At 39.4% G+C, this 18,113-nt stretch overlaps 1 protein-coding gene across 2 annotated transcripts in view; it reads right to left on the bottom strand.

Annotated features, from left to right (window-relative positions):
* The window catches only part of GABRA2 (gamma-aminobutyric acid type A receptor subunit alpha2), a 94,567-nt gene extending 79,043 nt beyond the window's left edge, over positions 1–15,524 (bottom strand). For both annotated transcript variants that reach the window (XM_084901092.1, XM_084901093.1), the window contains exons 1-3: positions 15,265–15,524; positions 14,196–14,273; positions 11,557–11,672 (exon numbers count right to left, since the gene is read on the bottom strand). In XM_084901092.1, the coding sequence (XP_084757218.1) occupies positions 11,557–11,672; positions 14,196–14,266 (187 nt within the window). In that variant the 5' untranslated portion in view covers positions 14,267–14,273; positions 15,265–15,524. The remainder of the gene's footprint in view (positions 1–11,556; positions 11,673–14,195; positions 14,274–15,264) is intronic.
* Between the last annotated feature and the right edge of the window lie 2,589 nt (positions 15,525–18,113).

Below are 18,113 nucleotides of genomic sequence, written 5' to 3'. Positions count from 1 at the left end.
GTTCATGGTTAGATTCCTGGTCAGGGAACATGCCCGGGTTGCCTGCTCGATCTGCAGTAAGGGACATGCATTCTCTCCCATTGATGTTTCTATCTCTCCCTCTACCTTCCTCTCTGGAATCAATAAAAAAAAATATTAGAAAAAAGGAAGTATACATGACTCTCCGTGCTAAAGCTGAGTCATAAGACCAGTTTGGTGGCAGCCAAAAACACCTTCAAGAGCCCTTCAGACTATCTGAGAAGCTTCAAAGAATGCAAGTTGAAATGGATTCTTCTATAGCAATATTCTTACTACTTCATCTTCCTGATACTCTCCTTTTAAGACTTCTGACACTGTCATTCTGGTTTATACGTTTTAAGAAAAACAAGTCATGTTTGATATTTAATCTCTTTTAAATGGTGACTTACTTTATTATAGACAGTAATATGTTTCTATTTACTATTTCCTGTCAGTTATCTTTGATCTTCTAACTGTAATGGTTATTAAGGCAAACGCTACTCACAATGCTAAATGAATGTTCAGTTTTAATTTTTAGTGATCTAGGGATTTACTGTAAAGTTCTAATACAACATCCTTTTAAAATGGCTTTACATTCACCCTTCATAACATTTCACCACCTAAGCTACCCCATTTACTCTCTTGAGATCCAAAGCTCCAGCTCCTCTGGTTTGTGTTGGGCCATTTTTTTGCTATTCTACAAAGCACAGTCTTCAGCCTCACATTCTTTGCTTTGATGATTTTTCTCTTACATGCCCTAGATAACTAATTAAATCTACCCTCCTATATTCCCCTCTTCCTGACCTGAACACCAGCCTCACAATTCCATTTTCTTTTAATTAAGACTTCTTCCCTCTTGGTATCCAAATTTTAATCTTCCTTGTAAATCTGCCTGGCATTTTAGTTCACTATTTTCTATCTTAAGATATTGGAGAGATGCTCCATGCAATGAAGGTAACAAAATTAATTTGTTCCATTTACCACAATTCCCTGACTATGGCAGATTTGCTTAATTCTATGGAAGAGCTTTTTAAAAATTCATATAATTGAAAAATTTTGGACTCCCCAACCCAAATTACTGAGCAGTATTTTGCTTCAAATCTAAAACCTTCTTGTGAGTACATTGAAGTCAAGTGGAAACCTTTCATCTCTTTCTAAATGTCTCCCATGACATTGTTCCCTTCCTCCGACCACCCCTCCAATTCAGGCCTGGAGATCCCTTTGCCCCGGAAAGCTTTTAGTGCACACCATTCTAAAAGCACCGGTCCTTTCACCTTCTTAATGAAAGGCAAAGGCTTCCCCAATACTGACTGAGATACTTTTAGAACCACTATAAAACATAAGGTAGATAATGGACTTGGAAATGCTATTAGGAGACATTTATAGTTCTTATCCTTTCTTCAACCTTCTTAACCTCATGACATATCTCTACTCCTCTACTCATAGAAGAAATTCACTGAACCACTCTTTAGATCATATTTCTGAAATATTTATAAAATCTAATAGACTTTACTAACCATCTCCATCAAATAGTTGAAAAGACCAGTATCTTAATTTTGGACATATATTTTTCTGTGAATACTAAATCAGAAGAAGAAAAACCTTACCTTTTTCATTATATTTTAAATCAAACTCATAATATGCTAACTGATAATATCTTCTGATACAGATAGAATGGCCCCATACACATGACTGAGACAATCTTTATGCCACATTTTTCATTCCTTCCCCTAACGGGGAGCTGACATCTGAATGTTATTAAAGATGTTTATAAAAGGGATGTTCTTATAACAGAATACTATATTTTTAAAATTTTATCTGAAATTATTTTTTAAATATGTTTTAAATATTAAAAAAACAAGTAAAATGTAAAGAGATAAAAATTTACATCACTTAACATGTCAAATTAAGGTAAATATGGACTCATACTTTCCTACATGCTAGTTGTTTTTTTTTTTTAATTTTGAAAACATAATAAAAACTTAGAAAGATTTGAAAACTGCTACCTATGGTAAGTTACTTAAAATTAGAAAACCTAATGGTGAATTCTAAAGGACCAATGTCTTATGATAAGTTAATTTTCCTAATTTGATGAGCTTCTACATGAAAGCTTTTTGAATTTAAACATTAATTTCACTCTCTTCATTCCTTACTCTTAAATGATAAAATATGTTCCTCAAGGGATGGGAGAATATCAAGTTAAAAACAAGTTTTCAGAATTCTGTTTTATCAGGAATATTAAAAATCCAAATACTTATTATATTACACTTCATGTCACTTATTTTCTTCATTGTATAGGACATATCTAGTTATTATTTAACTCATTTGCAGCTGAAAACAAATTAAGAAGGACAGAAAATAAGTTGTCCTTAAAAGGAGAACTGAGTAGTATCCAGAAGTTTCCATAGGAATTAACACTTACTTTCTTACCTCTGGGTATGCCACACAACACAAACACTCTCATCACCCCTACAGCAGACATGCTCTCTGATTGCTGTTTAGTTCCATAGATAGCGTATCTCTCAACCTGGTAGTAAATATAGCAGAAATCACTCCCCCTTTCTGGGATAAAACTTATATTTCAATAAGGGAAATATAGGATGATTATAAAGTATTCTTAATTAAGAAGGGGGGGGGAAAGAAACTAATGTCTAGGATACTCAAAAGGCAGAAAGAGCCAAAATCTGGTGTGATTGAAATTTCTGCAATGATTGGTTCTTTTTAAAAAATATATTTTATTGATTTTTTTACAGAGAGGAAGAGAGAGGGATAGAGAGCTAGAAATATCGATGAAAGAGAAACATCAACTGGCTGCCTCCTGCACACCCCCCACTGGGGATGTGCCCACAACCAATGTACATGCCCTTGACCAGAATCGAACCTGGGACCTTTCAGTCCGCAGATCAATGCTCTATCCACTGAGCCAAACCGGTTTCGGCCAATGACTGGTTCTTGTTCACCATAGTATTTAAAGTAGGACCCAGCCAATCTTTGGCCCTAGTAAGAAGAGCTGAATAAATGAACTCTGCATAATAGGAACAGAACTATACATGTTACAAGTAACAGTGAATTCTCACTTTTCTAAACTTCAATAGTATGTTCTTATAATGGGACAATGTGTTCTAGTGTTTCAAGTTATATTCACAATTATAGTGTATCTACCTTATCTGTCCTCCAAGGAAGGTCATCCCTTGGAGGCCATCACTACATGTTTCCATTGTAATATCCTACAAATGTTTGGAACATAGGAAGTTTTCAATAGACATGTGTTAGGGAAAATAATGCTAGAATAATTTCATTTGACTCCTTTTATGTGGATACATTGAAGAGTAATGAATTACTGACAGGCCAAGCTGTTTACTTGGCTATCCCCACTACTAACAGATTTCTACAATATGATTGAGCTATAGCAATAAAAAAAATAATACTAACACAAATGGATCAGTCATGCTTATGGTCAGTTTATCCACTGTATGTTTAAAGAGAAGGGAAAACAAAAAACACTTTGGTTGCACTTGAGTTTAAATGCTAGAAGGCAAACAATACAGTGGGTAAGGCATGCTGTGCCTAAAAAAGCAAAAACAACAGTCCCTCAAAATTATGGCTGAGGGCAACACCTTTTTAGAGGCCATGGTTGAGAGAAGAAACTGCTATTGGCCAAAAATGTTTTAAGGGAAAAACAAAGCCTTAGTGTTAGATCACTAAAACATAGGTACTATTCTCTAGGTCACATACTTCAGTGAGGTTACTTGAATTTTGCTGGAGAGATGCTATTTGGGAATATAAATTCCACCAAGCAACCTAAGGCACAGTATTGCTTTCATGTACTCATTCTGCCTTTCCTATGAAATAATTGCAAGCTACATATCTAGTTAAAACAACAAACTAGGAAAATATTCTGCAAAGTGACCTCACTCTAAACATTTCAGAATAAGTCTCTAAGATTCTCTGATGATGAGTGGGCAAGCAACACATAGCGTCAGTGAGGGTGTGCAGAAACACTAACATGTTCCTTAGTCTTGCCTTGACATGTTAGAAAGGATCCAAATAGAGGTGCACAACATTCCCATATTGTAGTGTTTGCATATGTGTGAGTGCATATGTGTGTTTATATGTGTGTGTTTAACCTAACATGCAGTGTTCTGAAGCCCATGTGATTTCAGTGCCAGATGGAGAGCCGCAGGCCAGGCGACAACACCGAAGGAACAAACTTTGGAAGGCCGGCCCAGAGTGTCAGTCTCCCCCAGAGCACCTTTCTTTCTTTCTTTCTTTCTTTCTTTCTTTCTTTCTTTCTTTCTTTCTTTCTTTCTTTCTTTCTTTCTTTCTTCCTTTCTTAAATATATTTTATTGATTTTTTTATAGTAAGTAAAGGAGAGGGATAGAGCTAGAAACATTGATGAGAGAGAAACATTGATCAGCTGCCTCCTGCACACCCCCTACTGGGGATGTGCCAGCAACCAAGGTACATGCCCTTGACCGGAATGGATCCTGGGACCTTTCAGTTTGCAGGTCGACGCTCTATCCACTGGTTTCGGCACCAAACTGGTTTCGGCACCTTTCTTCTTTCTATGTTTCATGCTTTCCACAAAATAACTTTAAATAAGTAGGAAATGACAAATGACTTGATATTAGTCATTTACACTTTTCCTGAAAGCTATTTGCACCCTTGTGTGAAATCACCCTAACTCATTTCCATTTTCTCACTCATCAAATAACCAAATGCGGCATTCCCATGACCTTTAGTTAAACTCAAGAGAGTAGAGAAGATCTGGTGGTAGGGAGTGAAAACAACCTCTTGAAATTTCCGATGCCAAGGCTTATTCTGAAAGTATCATCCCATGAACACGTCTAGGAACCCCAGAAATCTAAATCAGATGGGAAAATAGACCAGAATATATCCTACAAATGTCTGGAACATAGGAAGGCTTCAATAGACATGTGCTAGGGAAGAGAATGCTAGAATAATTCTTGGAGAGCATCAGCCCCAACTGCAGGTGCTGAATGAGGTAAATTCCAAATATCACAGCTTTTCCAAGAAGCAGAGTCCCCAATTCCTGGAGTTTACATTCCCTCCATCTCAGATTAGAACTTATTGACAGTTCAATCTTCTCCTTTGTGGTCATCCTGCAGCCCACTTTCCCCCTTTTCCCTCCTCAGTTCTTTAGAGATTGCAGATCCCTCCATATGCCTCCACCACCCCTCACTTCATATGATGCTGTCAATTATTAGGCATACACCCTCGAGTTGCAAGACCCAGAGGTTCTGGCGTTGAAGAACCTTGCCCATCTCCAGTTAGGTTGGTTGATACACTTATTCCAGTTTTACTTCTCTAACTAAAATCACCACTGATGTTTTATCATGAGCTTTTTCCCCCTGTAAATATAACTTTGCTCCTACATGTAAACTTATTATCATGAATTGATGATGCCAAGTTGTTACATGTCATGATGATAGTTATGAAAAGCACTAAATATGTCATACCTCTTTTGTAATAGGTTTTTTTTACAGAGATTCCATAAATATTAATGTGTCTGTCCCATGCAACTAATTGTATAAGACAAACATCTTTCTTTATTTTTTTAAAGTGTGTTATATGAGCCACAATTTTATCATTTTTTAGGAGTCACAGCTGTTATAAGTTAAGTAAAACATTAGGTGATGCCCTCTATTGCATTCATAGGAGTAATGTAATGGGACCAACAATAACAGTGACAATATCAATAAATATTGAGGTTTTAGTTTGCATGTCAGAAACTGTCTGAAGGATTTCGATTTAAAAAAATTAAATCCAAGTAAACCAATGTCACATAAGTTCCTCTTTATTGTACAAATAAAGGAGCAAAATCGCCGAGAGGTTGAGTAACATGCAAGTCTTGCAGTTAATATATGGTGACAACAGAATTGAAGTCCAAAGATGTTGGTATCCAGAGGCACTGATCTTAACCATTATTTAGAGTAATAAGATGATATTTTGAGGTCAGACTCCTTTTAGGTTCTGGAAGAGATCAGATTTTTCTATATTATTTTGCCACTGAATAGCCTATACTTTATTTTTGTAAATTTGAGAGTAGTAAAATGCATAGAACATGTTAGCACCCATCTCCTGATAGCCTGAGGATAAGTATCCAAGAGTGAAGTTGAAAATTCACCCTCAGCCACTAAGTCTATGATTGTATATCATGTTATTCATGTCTTTAAACTGAGAGATTCTTCAAGGTTTCAGAATATAAAATGAGAGAATGGGGTTGGGGGAGGAAGAGGTTCTTCAAAACAGCTTTTGAAATGCAATTAAGCATGGTACTCAATCCAGATTTTCCAGACTGAATCTATAATTTAGATACCAAGCCTTGTCATTTCTAATAGTTGTCACAGTTTAGCATTGTGGATGTTAGCTGTCAAAATATACAAGGCCTGTCTACACATTCATTTTTCCAATGACCCTGTAAAATTCATCCAAAAAAACAAATGTTGCTCCTTTCATTCAGCTAACAATTGGAAAGCCTTTTATGGAATAAAAATAAATGAGCCATATAATGAATTTTAGCTCCAATGGCTAAAATGAAGACAAAAGGGGGGGAAAAATGATTCAGTTATTCGTTCTAACTAATCTGAATGTGTGGTCTTGGTAGATAACATATAAAGGCAAACCCATCTCATGTTTCCAGGCTCACAAGGAAGTAAACCAAAAAATGCACAACACATACCAATATTTTCTGGTCAGGATTTTAAAGGATAGATTATTTTCTCCTTGAAGAACTCTGCTATTCCTAACAATATAATACTTATCAAGTGCATGTCACATTATGCTTTGTTAAGAATTTTCATTTCCTTGAGCCCCACATATTCCTGTGGGATATAAACAGAGTAAGAACTTCTCCTTCCATTTTACAGATGAGAAAAATAAGTCACAGTTCAGATAAATGGATCATCCGAAACCACAGCTTGTTCATGGCAGAATCACATCTCACATTAAATTAGGAGTCTGAGTAACAGGTGTAACAAAGATTCCAATTCACCAAGAATTCGGCCTTAAATATGCTGAAAATAAGAGTGAAAGTCTTATGTGGTAATTGAATGACAATCGCTCCATTTTTTAAAAGAATAAGTCCTATAGTTGATTCCTTTCCCAGGAGCATACTAAAATAAAATTACATAAATAAGTACAATTAATATTTATTCAAGATCTGTTCAGTGGAGTGCTTACCCATGCTTGTGAACTAGACAATAGGTGGGCCAAAACCCCTGACCTCAGTGAGCCTAAATTCTAGCAAAACAGACAAAAATAAGCAATTGACATAACACTAATGAAGATATAAATTATCTTGTATTTATGTGGTTGGTCAGGACAGGTCTCATTGAGAAGGTGAGACCAATGGCTATGTGTCCTGGTGCGCTTAAAAACAGAAAAGGGAGCCAGTGTGACTGCAGCAGCAGCAGCAGCAGCAGGGAGAGCTGTGTGAGGGGAGGTCAGAGGGAGAACACAGAGGCAGATCTTGCAGGCCCTTGGAGGCCAGCACAAGAAACCCCGGCTTAATTATGAATGAAGTGGAAATCAATGCAGGGTTGAACAGTTGAGTGGCATGGTCTGACTTAAATTTTAAAGACCTATTATTAATCATTAAATATCTTAAAATTTTATCACTCACTATATTGCATAACCTTGGAGATATATATATATATATATGAATCCCTTCCTTCTCTCAGAATAAAATACAATTATGTCCACATTCCCACAGAAAATTCCAGGGCTCAGAATGTCTAAGTATCTTGTCGAGATAAGATCTAGTAAGCGGCACAGCCAGGTGAAAAGAAGAATTTTTCTAACTCCTGGTCCAAAACTGATTGCTCTTTCTTATGTATTCATTTATATGAAACTCACAAAGGAAAGCAAATAATAATTGAGATTAATTACCCAAATTATTCATCAACAGAGATGCTCAGCTTGATATATTAAAATAGAATCAAGCCCATTTTTTCCTTATTAATTTCTGGGACATAATGATGCAGTAATTTCCCTGAACTTTCTATTTGGAATGACATATGAACATTCAGGCTAATAATTTTGGATGCAGAAGTAACCATAATAATAATTTAAATTTCCAACATTACATTTAGAAAGTTTTTCAAATTATTTAATTATTCTTATTTATTAACTCTCTACTGTACACTAGCTACTGTGCTAAATTCTTTGCATATGCCATTGTATTTACTATTCATCAAAACTTTTAAGAATATTACTATAGAAATCTCCTTCTACACAGGATAAATATGACCCAGATAGGCTCAGTGTTCAAAGGTCATAGGACTGTTCAGTACCAGAACCAGGATTTTTCCTGAATCCCCGCAGTCTAAAGTTCCCTTCACTAAGCAACACTACAATTCTGCAGCATGATGCTCAACATATCACTTCAACATGGTCAACCAGATATGAGTAGCTCCATTTTACAGATGATTAACTGGTCACAGAAAAGTTAATCAAGCCATCAACATTTATTTTACCGCCACAATATGCAAATCAATATTTAGTTGCTGAGGCACACAGGATTTATGATACAATATCTTGCCTCAATGAGCTTGCAATCTTGTTAAAGTAACAAGAGACACATAAAGAGGTAATAAATAATCCAACATAGCACATAATAAGTACCAAATGAGATATAGAGCCAACAACTGCTAAAGAATTTCAAGAGAGAGAAAATTGAATCTGGGTGCTTCAATTTAGTTATGAAAAATCCTAAAGAGGACTAGTGTTGAGGTGGACTTTATAGGAAAGGTAAAATTGAGATCATCAGAGAGGATGAGGAAAACTAATTTCAGTGAGAGGTGGATAATAGGACCAAGGCCATGGGAGAAGACTCAAATGAATTATAAAGGGAAAATGAACCTGATGCATTTGAAGTGTAGGACACATGAGAGGAGAAACAAAAAATGAAACCAGAGAAGCAGACTGCAGAAAACCTTCATTGGCAACTTAGATATCTAAGGGAGGAGAGATAGAATAGAACTTTGTGGAACTCCTAGTGTGTGGCACCAGCTTTATGGATACTTTTTGTTTATGTGACCCTATCATCAAACCTATGAGCTATAGCATGACTACTTTATTTTTATTTAATATATTTTAGTTTTTACAGAGAGGAATGGATATAGATAGTTAGAGACATCAATGAGAGAGAAACATCCATCAGCTGCCTCCTGCACACCCCCTACTGGGGATGTGCCCACAACCAGTGTACATGCCCTTGACCGGAATTGAACCTGGGACCTTTCAGTTCGCAGGCAGGCAGACACTCTATCCACTGAGCCAAAGCAGTTAGGGCACATGGCTACTTTAAATAAAAGGAAGCAGAGACTATCTGGCCAAGGCTTCGCTTTGGGTGTGGGTGGAGCAAAAACTTCAATCTAGATCTATCTGCCTCCAAGGCCCATATTCTTTCCACTACTACTCACTGCCATCTACTGCAGGCAATGGGGAGCCACACAAGATATCTGATCAAGAGGATAGGGTGACATATAAAAGCATTGTAAGAATAAAAGAAGACAAATAATATTACCATCTTACCTAATAATAGACAAATATGTAAATTGACTGTACCTCCACGCCACCTGCCAATCAGAAGTGATATGCAAATTAACCCAGCAAAGATGGTGGTTAATTTGCATACACAGATGCTGAGTGATGGGGGTGGGAAGCTTGTGTTGTTGAGATGATGCAGGTGTTCTGCTCCACCCCCAGTCTCTCAGGGACTCTGGGCAGAATGGGAAGGCAGGGCCAAGCCGAAAGAGGCAGCTCCAGGGCCTGAGGGGAAAGGGGCTGGGTCAGAGTGGAAAGGCAGTGCAGGCAGCCAGGGAAAGGAAACCCTATTCTAGCATGAATCTTCATGCATCGGGCATCTAGTGTGTATAATATCACATAAAGTTTAGGGAACAAAAACACTAAGCAAGGAGATCCATTTAATCCATTGTATTAACCCAAATAATATGGTGACAAGGATTTATATTTGAGTCTTGACAATAGCAGTAAAAATGAATGTACAAGATATTACAAAATAAATATAAAGAGATAAATGCCCTTCAACAAGTAGTTTCTACTACTCACCATACAACCACAGTGTAATTCTTTCTCCTAGAGCCTCAGAGACAAAAGCCAAGGTCTAGCTCAAATATTTTTGACAGCATATAATTTATTTAAAAATAGTAAAATCAATGGCTTAAAAAAAAATCTACCTTAGTGCAATCTACCTCTCAAATTTCTATCATGAATTCTGAAAGCCTAATGTTAGGCATATTTCTATTGTATATGTTTGGCAATAGCTCATGGTCATGTATGCTAACATGGACAGTAGTACCTTATATTCATGAACATTAGCCATATAAATTACTAAGGAAATATTCTGTTCCTTTCTGTCTTTCTTCTTTTTCTTTTGGAAAACTAAGTGTATATTAGTCAACTGAATTATTTGTGAGAGATATAATGTGTCATAATTCTGGTTATGACCTGTCTGTCTTAAAATGCAAGGTGCTTCTCAGGATTCAAATAACAAGCAAAGAGCAATTAAATGGCATTTGTTTAAAAACAAGTTGTTTCTTTTCTGGAATTTTCTGATTCCTAGATAATTAAAAACCATTCAGTTTGCTAAATGTATATAAAATTAACAACCACCTACATTTTTCAAAGAAAATATTTACATAAACATGCAGGCACTTAGTCGATTGCTTTTCAAGGGATTTAATATTGCTAAGTTGCCAACCTGGTAATAACCAGGCTAACTATATAAATCTTGGATGAATACCAAGTGTTCAACTAATTTGTCTTAATTTTGAATTAATTGGTAAACATCCTTATAAGTACCCCACACATGTGGCAAATGTGTACACGCAGACATATCTATTTCACATTAGAAGGGATGAATAACAATATTTTGACTCAGAACCCCTACTTTCACTCTTCTTAGTATCTTCCAGCTATGCTGAAAGATAATTAAAATTTAACATATTATCCGAGCCTAATTTTCTTTATCTTCGTGAATAAAAATAGACTGTTTTTCTGAGGTGAAAAATGAAAGTCAAACTGTGCCACACCCAGTAAGTGTAGGCCTACAGCTAACATATATGGGAAATGTCTTTGAAAGTTTCAGGAATGCCAAACCTGTGCTGCATTTTAGAAATGCCACATGCTGCATAAGAAATATCATCACAAAATCCTAAAAAGAGTATGTGTTGAAATACAACTCAGACACTATTATTTATGCAGCTTATTTTTGCATATCTGTAGTAGGCATCTATAAAATGTGGTGAGGAAAACCAAAGATGTTACAAGCATTTCTTCCCAGTAATGTTACCCTTTAGCATACTCATAAGTATACAAAACTGAGCTATTATAAATGAACTAATTTAAAAGCTAGTCACGCCGAAGGACAGGACTTACTTTCTATTAACTATCTTTTTTTTTAATACATGAAATACACTTATATATAAAATGTATCAAAATATACATACCGACCTCAACTTCTAAAGGCATCATTTCATGAGAGTTTAACAAGAAAGTAAAAATATGTATACCTCCGAGTCCTGGTCTGAGCCGATTATCATAACCATCCAGGAGTCTGTCTAGAATTCTTGTAAAAATGGTGATGTTGTTTTCTGGCCCATCTTCTTGGATGTTAGCCAGCACCGACCTAAAGAGATAATTTTACAAACTGATACATAGATATATAAATACATATATGCTTTCTGCAAGTACCAACATGCTCTTCTTTCTTGATTTGAATGTTAAGGCTCCCTATTAGTCCAACCCATTTTCCTCTTCTTTTCACTTCTATAAATGCCACTATGTCTACGGGGAAGGCAAACATGCCGTGGGGAATGGGTACTACTATTAAATATCAGACTGTTAGAATGCTTGTAGTCAACATGTTTCCAGATATCTACTACTCAGCATTGTGTGTGGGTTATCCCTCCCCTCCCCAAAATCCATTCCCTAGAATACGTTATGAGTGTAGATGATCACATGCAGACACTATTAATAATGTTATTTCAACTACAATAATCAAAGGGTCTTCTGAAATCATTCTTCAGTGATTGGAATATTAATTGAGAAAAACATTGCTTCCTTCAAGGACTAATTTTTCTCTGTCTTCCCCATGAATGTCTTCCTTTTGCTCTTTATGTCTTTTTCTCTTTTAAAGCAAGAGGATTTCCTTGCTTTGGGTATACCTCCACCCAATGGCCAAGTGCAATACAGACATCAGGGGAACTCTGCTGGCTGCGTTCCAGGCTCTGTGCAGCCAGGAGGTGCAGGTGGGCTCTGGAAGGATCACAGCACACACAGAGCAGCAGAGAGCCTTAGAGGAGATCCTCAGGCCTGGACTTGGGGCGGGGGAGAGATTAGGGGTCCCCCAAAGATTCAAATGCCCAGCTGCTTTTGTAAGCCTGTGTGTGGTAAATTTGTGGAAAGAACAAATGGTCTGGAAATATCACAGGAAAGAGCGTTAAAAACAGTGATTTTTCTCCATTATTTGTCCATCTGAAAGCCAGAGACCTGCTTTGGTGACATCCAGCAAATTGGTGCAGAAGCAAAAGATGTATAAAACAGAATGTCCCTTTCCACTGCCGTTTTTCCCAGAATGAATCAGAGATTTAAATTATTGGTCAAAAATAAATAAATAGAGAATCTTTTATATAATAGAATAAAATACTGGCATGAGCATTACTGGTTAAATAGAGAAGAGAAAACCAATAGCAAGAAATATGGTTAAGCTGAGAATTTTAAAAGATTAGTAATTGACCACCTTTGTTCATTCCTTTAAACTAAAAGGTTCTAAATAATCTGCATGCCGAGCAAGGTGCATTGTGTAAAATATCATTCACAGAGTCCATTTGCATTTAAATGATTATGCAGTTAATAGTTAAAAATAGTCACAATACATCAAAAATTGGTAACCAAACTTAAAACATTGTCTTGAAAGCAGAGAAACTATTAAAACACCGATATGAAGATAAGCATTTTAAAATTATGTAAGCAAATTAGTTCATACCCTCCAGCCTCAAGCTTCTACATTGCCTTAAGCTAATTTTAAAACCAATCACTGAGAGTCACAAAGTTCCACATAGAGATTTTCAGTCAAAAGTGTTTTTTAATCACATGTTACACTTTCTTTCTAAACCCAATATTAATGAGATATTCTCCAAGTAAAATAAGTCTTTGTAAAGAGATTTTTTCTCAATTCTAGAAAATATTTTCATACTTGGAAACTGTTTGGACAAGAAAATGAAAAAAATTAAGGGAACTAGAGATATAATAAGGCTTTTTTTTTTCTTAAAAATAAAAGGAGTAGTTACATGAACATTTTGATGGATCTTATATTTTATGTCCCCTGTTATTTTAAAAGCATACTAAAGGCAATAAGTAAAAGATGCCCATTGGTGATAAGCAATCAGAAAAGACTACAGCTATGATGAAGTTGCTGAAAGCAGTAAAAATGATTTCATGTTTGTAGAACATAGGCAAAAAAAAAAAAGTTACATGTTTAAAATCAGTACTCTTTATGACAGTAACCATTTTAAGAACAAAAGCTATCCAAATGAATAATGTAAAAAGTTGATTAATAAATCAAGCTTTTATCTTATTGTTTGTGATTGTGAAGTTGTGTACTACCTCCACCTAGAGGCTTAAGGCTCACATATCATTTAGGTTTTCTGTGTTGACTAAAAGAGCCAAGACCATTTAAAAAAAAAAAAAAAAAAAAAAAGAGGGAGAGAAGCAGAAAGAAAGAATCTAAGAAAGAAAGAAAGAAAGAAAGAAAAATTCGTTTAACACTCAAATCATTTTAGTTTGTGCATTGTGGGTGGCTTAAAGGAAAACTGTTGACTTCTTCAATGAATGTTGTTATGATATGCATGTAACTTAATCTCTTCAATTCCTTGCAAAAACATGCCATTCAAAGGGTATCATTTCCTTTGGTGATTTTTTTTAAAAGACAATATTTCAGTTCACTTTTGCATTGATAGCTAAACGCATGAGGCAGTGAACTTTTTATCATCCCTGCCACTACATAGTTCAGTTTCTTGGTACAACCTTTCTTCCCTAGAAAGAATACTGCAAAAATACTTTAGCTTCTCAAAAGCCACCCCTACCCCAATGCCATTCAAGAAAGACACCTTAACCCTGAATTAAGAGTCAAATATAATAAATGCCTCACCTGATTGGGTCCCACATGAAGAAAACAAGAAGCAGTAACTGCATGCTGACCATGTTCAATCTCATCTTCATTGCAGCTCTTGGAAAGCCATGAAAGGAAACCAAAACAACAATAACAATTAAATTCAGGCCCACCACCCAAATAGCCCCCAAACTCTGCCACTGCGGTTGGTAATTGGATATCACGCTATGGAAGCTATTCCAGTGGAATGAGTGTATTATGGTAAGATGACTGGGTGAGCGAGGGCTGTATTTTGTGTGTTTCCTTCTTACTTCTTCCCTTTCCTCTTTTTCCTATTTATTTATTTATTTATTTATTTATTTATTTATATTTGACAGGCAAGATGATCAAGGAATCACACTTTGCCCATCCCCAGCAAACACTGTTCTGTGCTCACCCAGAGTGACACCTGAATTAAATAACACACGCGGGACCCTGAACTGACACATGAGCTAGAGTATGGGCTGGAGGGGAGAATCCAAAGGGGGTTGGGTGGCGGGTGACGGGGGACTGGGCACTACCAGCCACCCTCCCTTTAACCGAGACCACCTCCCCGCGATCAAAGCGAGAAAAGCCAGGGAGGGGACCGCCAGCCCACTTTTCCGATTGTTATTTCCAGCTGCATCCCTGGCACCTTCACCTCTTGGCTCCCTCTAAGAGAAAGCAGCCTCATCGCCCTCCCTGCCCATCCACAGCTGCCAAAGACCATGGTGTCTTGGAGGCGGCAGCCGGGGGTTAGGAGGCTCAACTGCTGAGAAACAGCCGCACATTTGCCAGCCTTTCGCGGAGCCCGGGTCCAGCCCGGCTGGCAGGCTCCTCCCGGGCGCGGCGTGCAAAGTTGGAGAGGGTACCGGAGCCAGGTTCATGGGCAGCCGTGCGGGCGGGGGTCTCGGACCGCATGGTACTTGCCCCTAGGCTTCTCCAGATGGGTTCCCAAATTGTCTCCTTGGATGGGCTCCGGAGGAGGGGCGACCCGAACCTCCGCGGGAGAGAGTGCGGAGCGGAGGCATGCACCGGCGGCAGAGGCGCCGGGAGAGGGTCCCTGCTGGGGTCAGCGTGGCCGCCTTACCTGACTCCACCGGCTGCAGCCGCGCGTGTTCTCCTCCCTCCGCTCTGACCCCGAGCAGCCGGGAAACTTGGGAGAGAGCAGAGCGCGGCGGACCGGCTGCAGCGGCGCGGGGAGCCGGAGCGCCGGGCTGGGGGAGCCGGAGCCGGAGCCGGAGCCGGAGCGGCGGCGGCGGCGCAGGAGTAGCCGGCGGAGGCGGCCGTAGTGGCGCTGCCGGGGGGAGGAGGAGGGAGAGGAGGAGGAGGGGGGGAGGAGGGAGGGGAGGAAGGGGAGCGCTGGCAGCAGCGGGCGGGGCGGGCGCCGGGGGCGGGGGGCGCGCTAGCGGAGGCGGCGCGGTGCGCGCTGGCAGCGGCTGGCGCGAGCCCCAGCCTGGGGAGGGAGGAGGAGGAGGAGGAGCCAGTCCCCGGGAGGAGGGCTCACCGAGATCCGGGGCAAGTGAGGACCCCCATCCTCACCCCGATCCCGGGTAACCGTGCCCCCGGTACCCGCAGCGGGAGCGGCGGGAGCCTCGGGCGCCTGGAGCGCTGCTCGCGGGCGTCCACCGCGCGCGGGCGGAGCGGAGCCCTCGGCCACCATGGACAGCTCCCGGACTGCTCCCCGCGGCGGCCCCGGGCTGGCTCCCCCAGGACCCGAGGTTCCCAGGGTGCTGCCGGCGGGTAAGGGTGAGAAGCCGCTCATGCAATATGTCTGTGGGTCCCTAGGTCCCCGGAGCCGCACCCTGTCGCCAGCCCCCCAACATTTGGCTCCGGGGCGACGCGGCTGCGGGGGAGAGGTAAGGAGGTACCGCTCTCCCTGGAGGGCGAGGGGACTCATCACGCCTGGACTTAGTCATCATCAGCGCCCCCACGCAGGACCAAGTTCAAGGCGGATTCCTGGAATCTGACAGCAGGAAGTTTCTTTGATTTCCCTAAGCCCTCCGGATACATCATCATCCATTCCTTCACATGCCTGCCATCATCAGAGCTCTCGCCTCAAAGCCCTGGGGGGTTGGAGACTCCCCTCCAGCCGGCCAGGAAAGTCCATGGGCAGGTTATACACCTTGGGAAACCTCTGGTTTACTCTCAGCAATTATTTCCCCCGATCTCTTTTCACATGCACCCTCCCTACCTGGTGATCAGAATCAATCAACAGCTCTAAAAAGTTTACATACCCCCACCCCTGCCCCCGACCTGGAGCAAAATTAGACAAAATTAGACAAGTTTCTACTACTTCTGCAGTTCTTGGATCCCTCTCCTCCTCAGGGTGGGGGGCAGAACAGAGCAGAGGGTGAGGTGATCCCCTCTGGGGACCTGTTGTAATCCCAGCCCCCAGGGTACACTTTCAGCATTCTGTGTTTGTTCTGTCTCCTTTCTCCTCTACTTAATCCGAGGCGATAAAATCCAAACGTGCAATTTGAACGAGAGAGAGAGAGAGAGAGAGAGAGAGAGAGAGAGAGAGAGAGAGAGAGAGAGAGAGAGAGAGAGAGAGAGAGAGAGAGAGAGAGAGAGAGAGAGAGAGAGAGAGAGAGAGAGAGAGAGAAGAGAGAGAGATTTCCCTTTTCCCTTTTTGTAGGGCACATAAGACAGAAGGTTATGCAAAGCAGAGTGGTTGTTTATCTCTTGGAGAAGTAGTTACAAACGTGGGACACTTTCAAAGGAAAAAGGAAAAAAGATAAGTATACTGATAGGTTTCTGTCATATTACATTCGAAGTCGGTATGTGCCAAATTGTTCAATTCCGTTAGTTTTTGAATCAAAAATTCTGATGTTTTTCCTAGATGGTACAGTTTTCCTAACAGCAGGCACTGCTATTCCACATACATTTCAGCTTTCCTTTAAAGATTATGTGAGGAGGGTAAGACCCTTGCATGGTAAATATTTCAAGCTGCTCTTTTTTTTTTTTTTTTTTTTTTCAACCTACTAATTACCACATTTTAAATACGTATTTAGTATGCTACAACCTAAACAAACATTTGCTCTCCTCTATGCATGCTCTGTAAAGAATGGAACACCACCTTTCTCCTCCATCCTTAATATTTCCTGCCTGGCATGCCCACTGCAGGGTCTAATTGAAATTCACAAAGACAAAAAGCATGCCATTTAAAACCTCGCAACCAGGAGATCTGAGCTTCTTCTGCTTGGTGTGATCACTTCACTTGCTCCTGTATTTCCTGTTTTCCATTTCTGTGAGTTAATCTTCCTTAAAATCTTTATCACTCCACCATTTAGGTTACTGCCAAGTTGTTTATATTTTGATAATAGAAGTTAAGCAGTGCACAGTTCCTTCCCAACTCGAATTGCTATGTGCCAACAAAATTTATCTTTCATGAATGTCACAATTTTTGTCAATATCAACATAGATTAGTCTCATACTTACCACTACAGGCTTGCCCTGGATTCTAATGCCAATTGATGGATTTCAGTTTAGTTGCTTTATCTCAAAAATTTTATCTGTTGGAATGAATCACACCAAAAGAATTAGCCTTATCCAATTGGCACCCTTATTAAATTTGCTGTTCCGTTGCCATATGATCCACTTACATGTAACTTCACAAGCTGTTTTCAGTTATTTTTACTTTTTTTTTAAACCTGTATGTTTAAACAGTCTATTCATTTGGATATGCCCCTGTTTGAGAGAGACTCACAAAGACAGTGCATTACAACACCATGACATTGTTTTTTCTCACAAAACACTTTGTAGTTTCTTTTTATATTTTTATTATATATTTTATTGATTTTTCACAGAGAGGAAGAGAGAGGGATAGAGAGTTAGAAACATCGATGAGAGAGAATGATCAATCAGCTGCCTCCTCCACACCCCCTACTGGGGATGTGCCAGCAACCAAGGTAGATGCCCCTGACCTGAATCGAACCT

The sequence above is a fragment of the Pipistrellus hanaki genome, assembly GCF_964339955.1.
Source record: "Pipistrellus hanaki genome assembly, chromosome: 1".
Taxonomy (NCBI): domain Eukaryota; kingdom Metazoa; phylum Chordata; class Mammalia; order Chiroptera; family Vespertilionidae; genus Pipistrellus; species Pipistrellus hanaki.
Note: the sequence above shows the minus strand (reverse complement) of the source record. Positions and strands in the feature narration are given on the sequence as shown.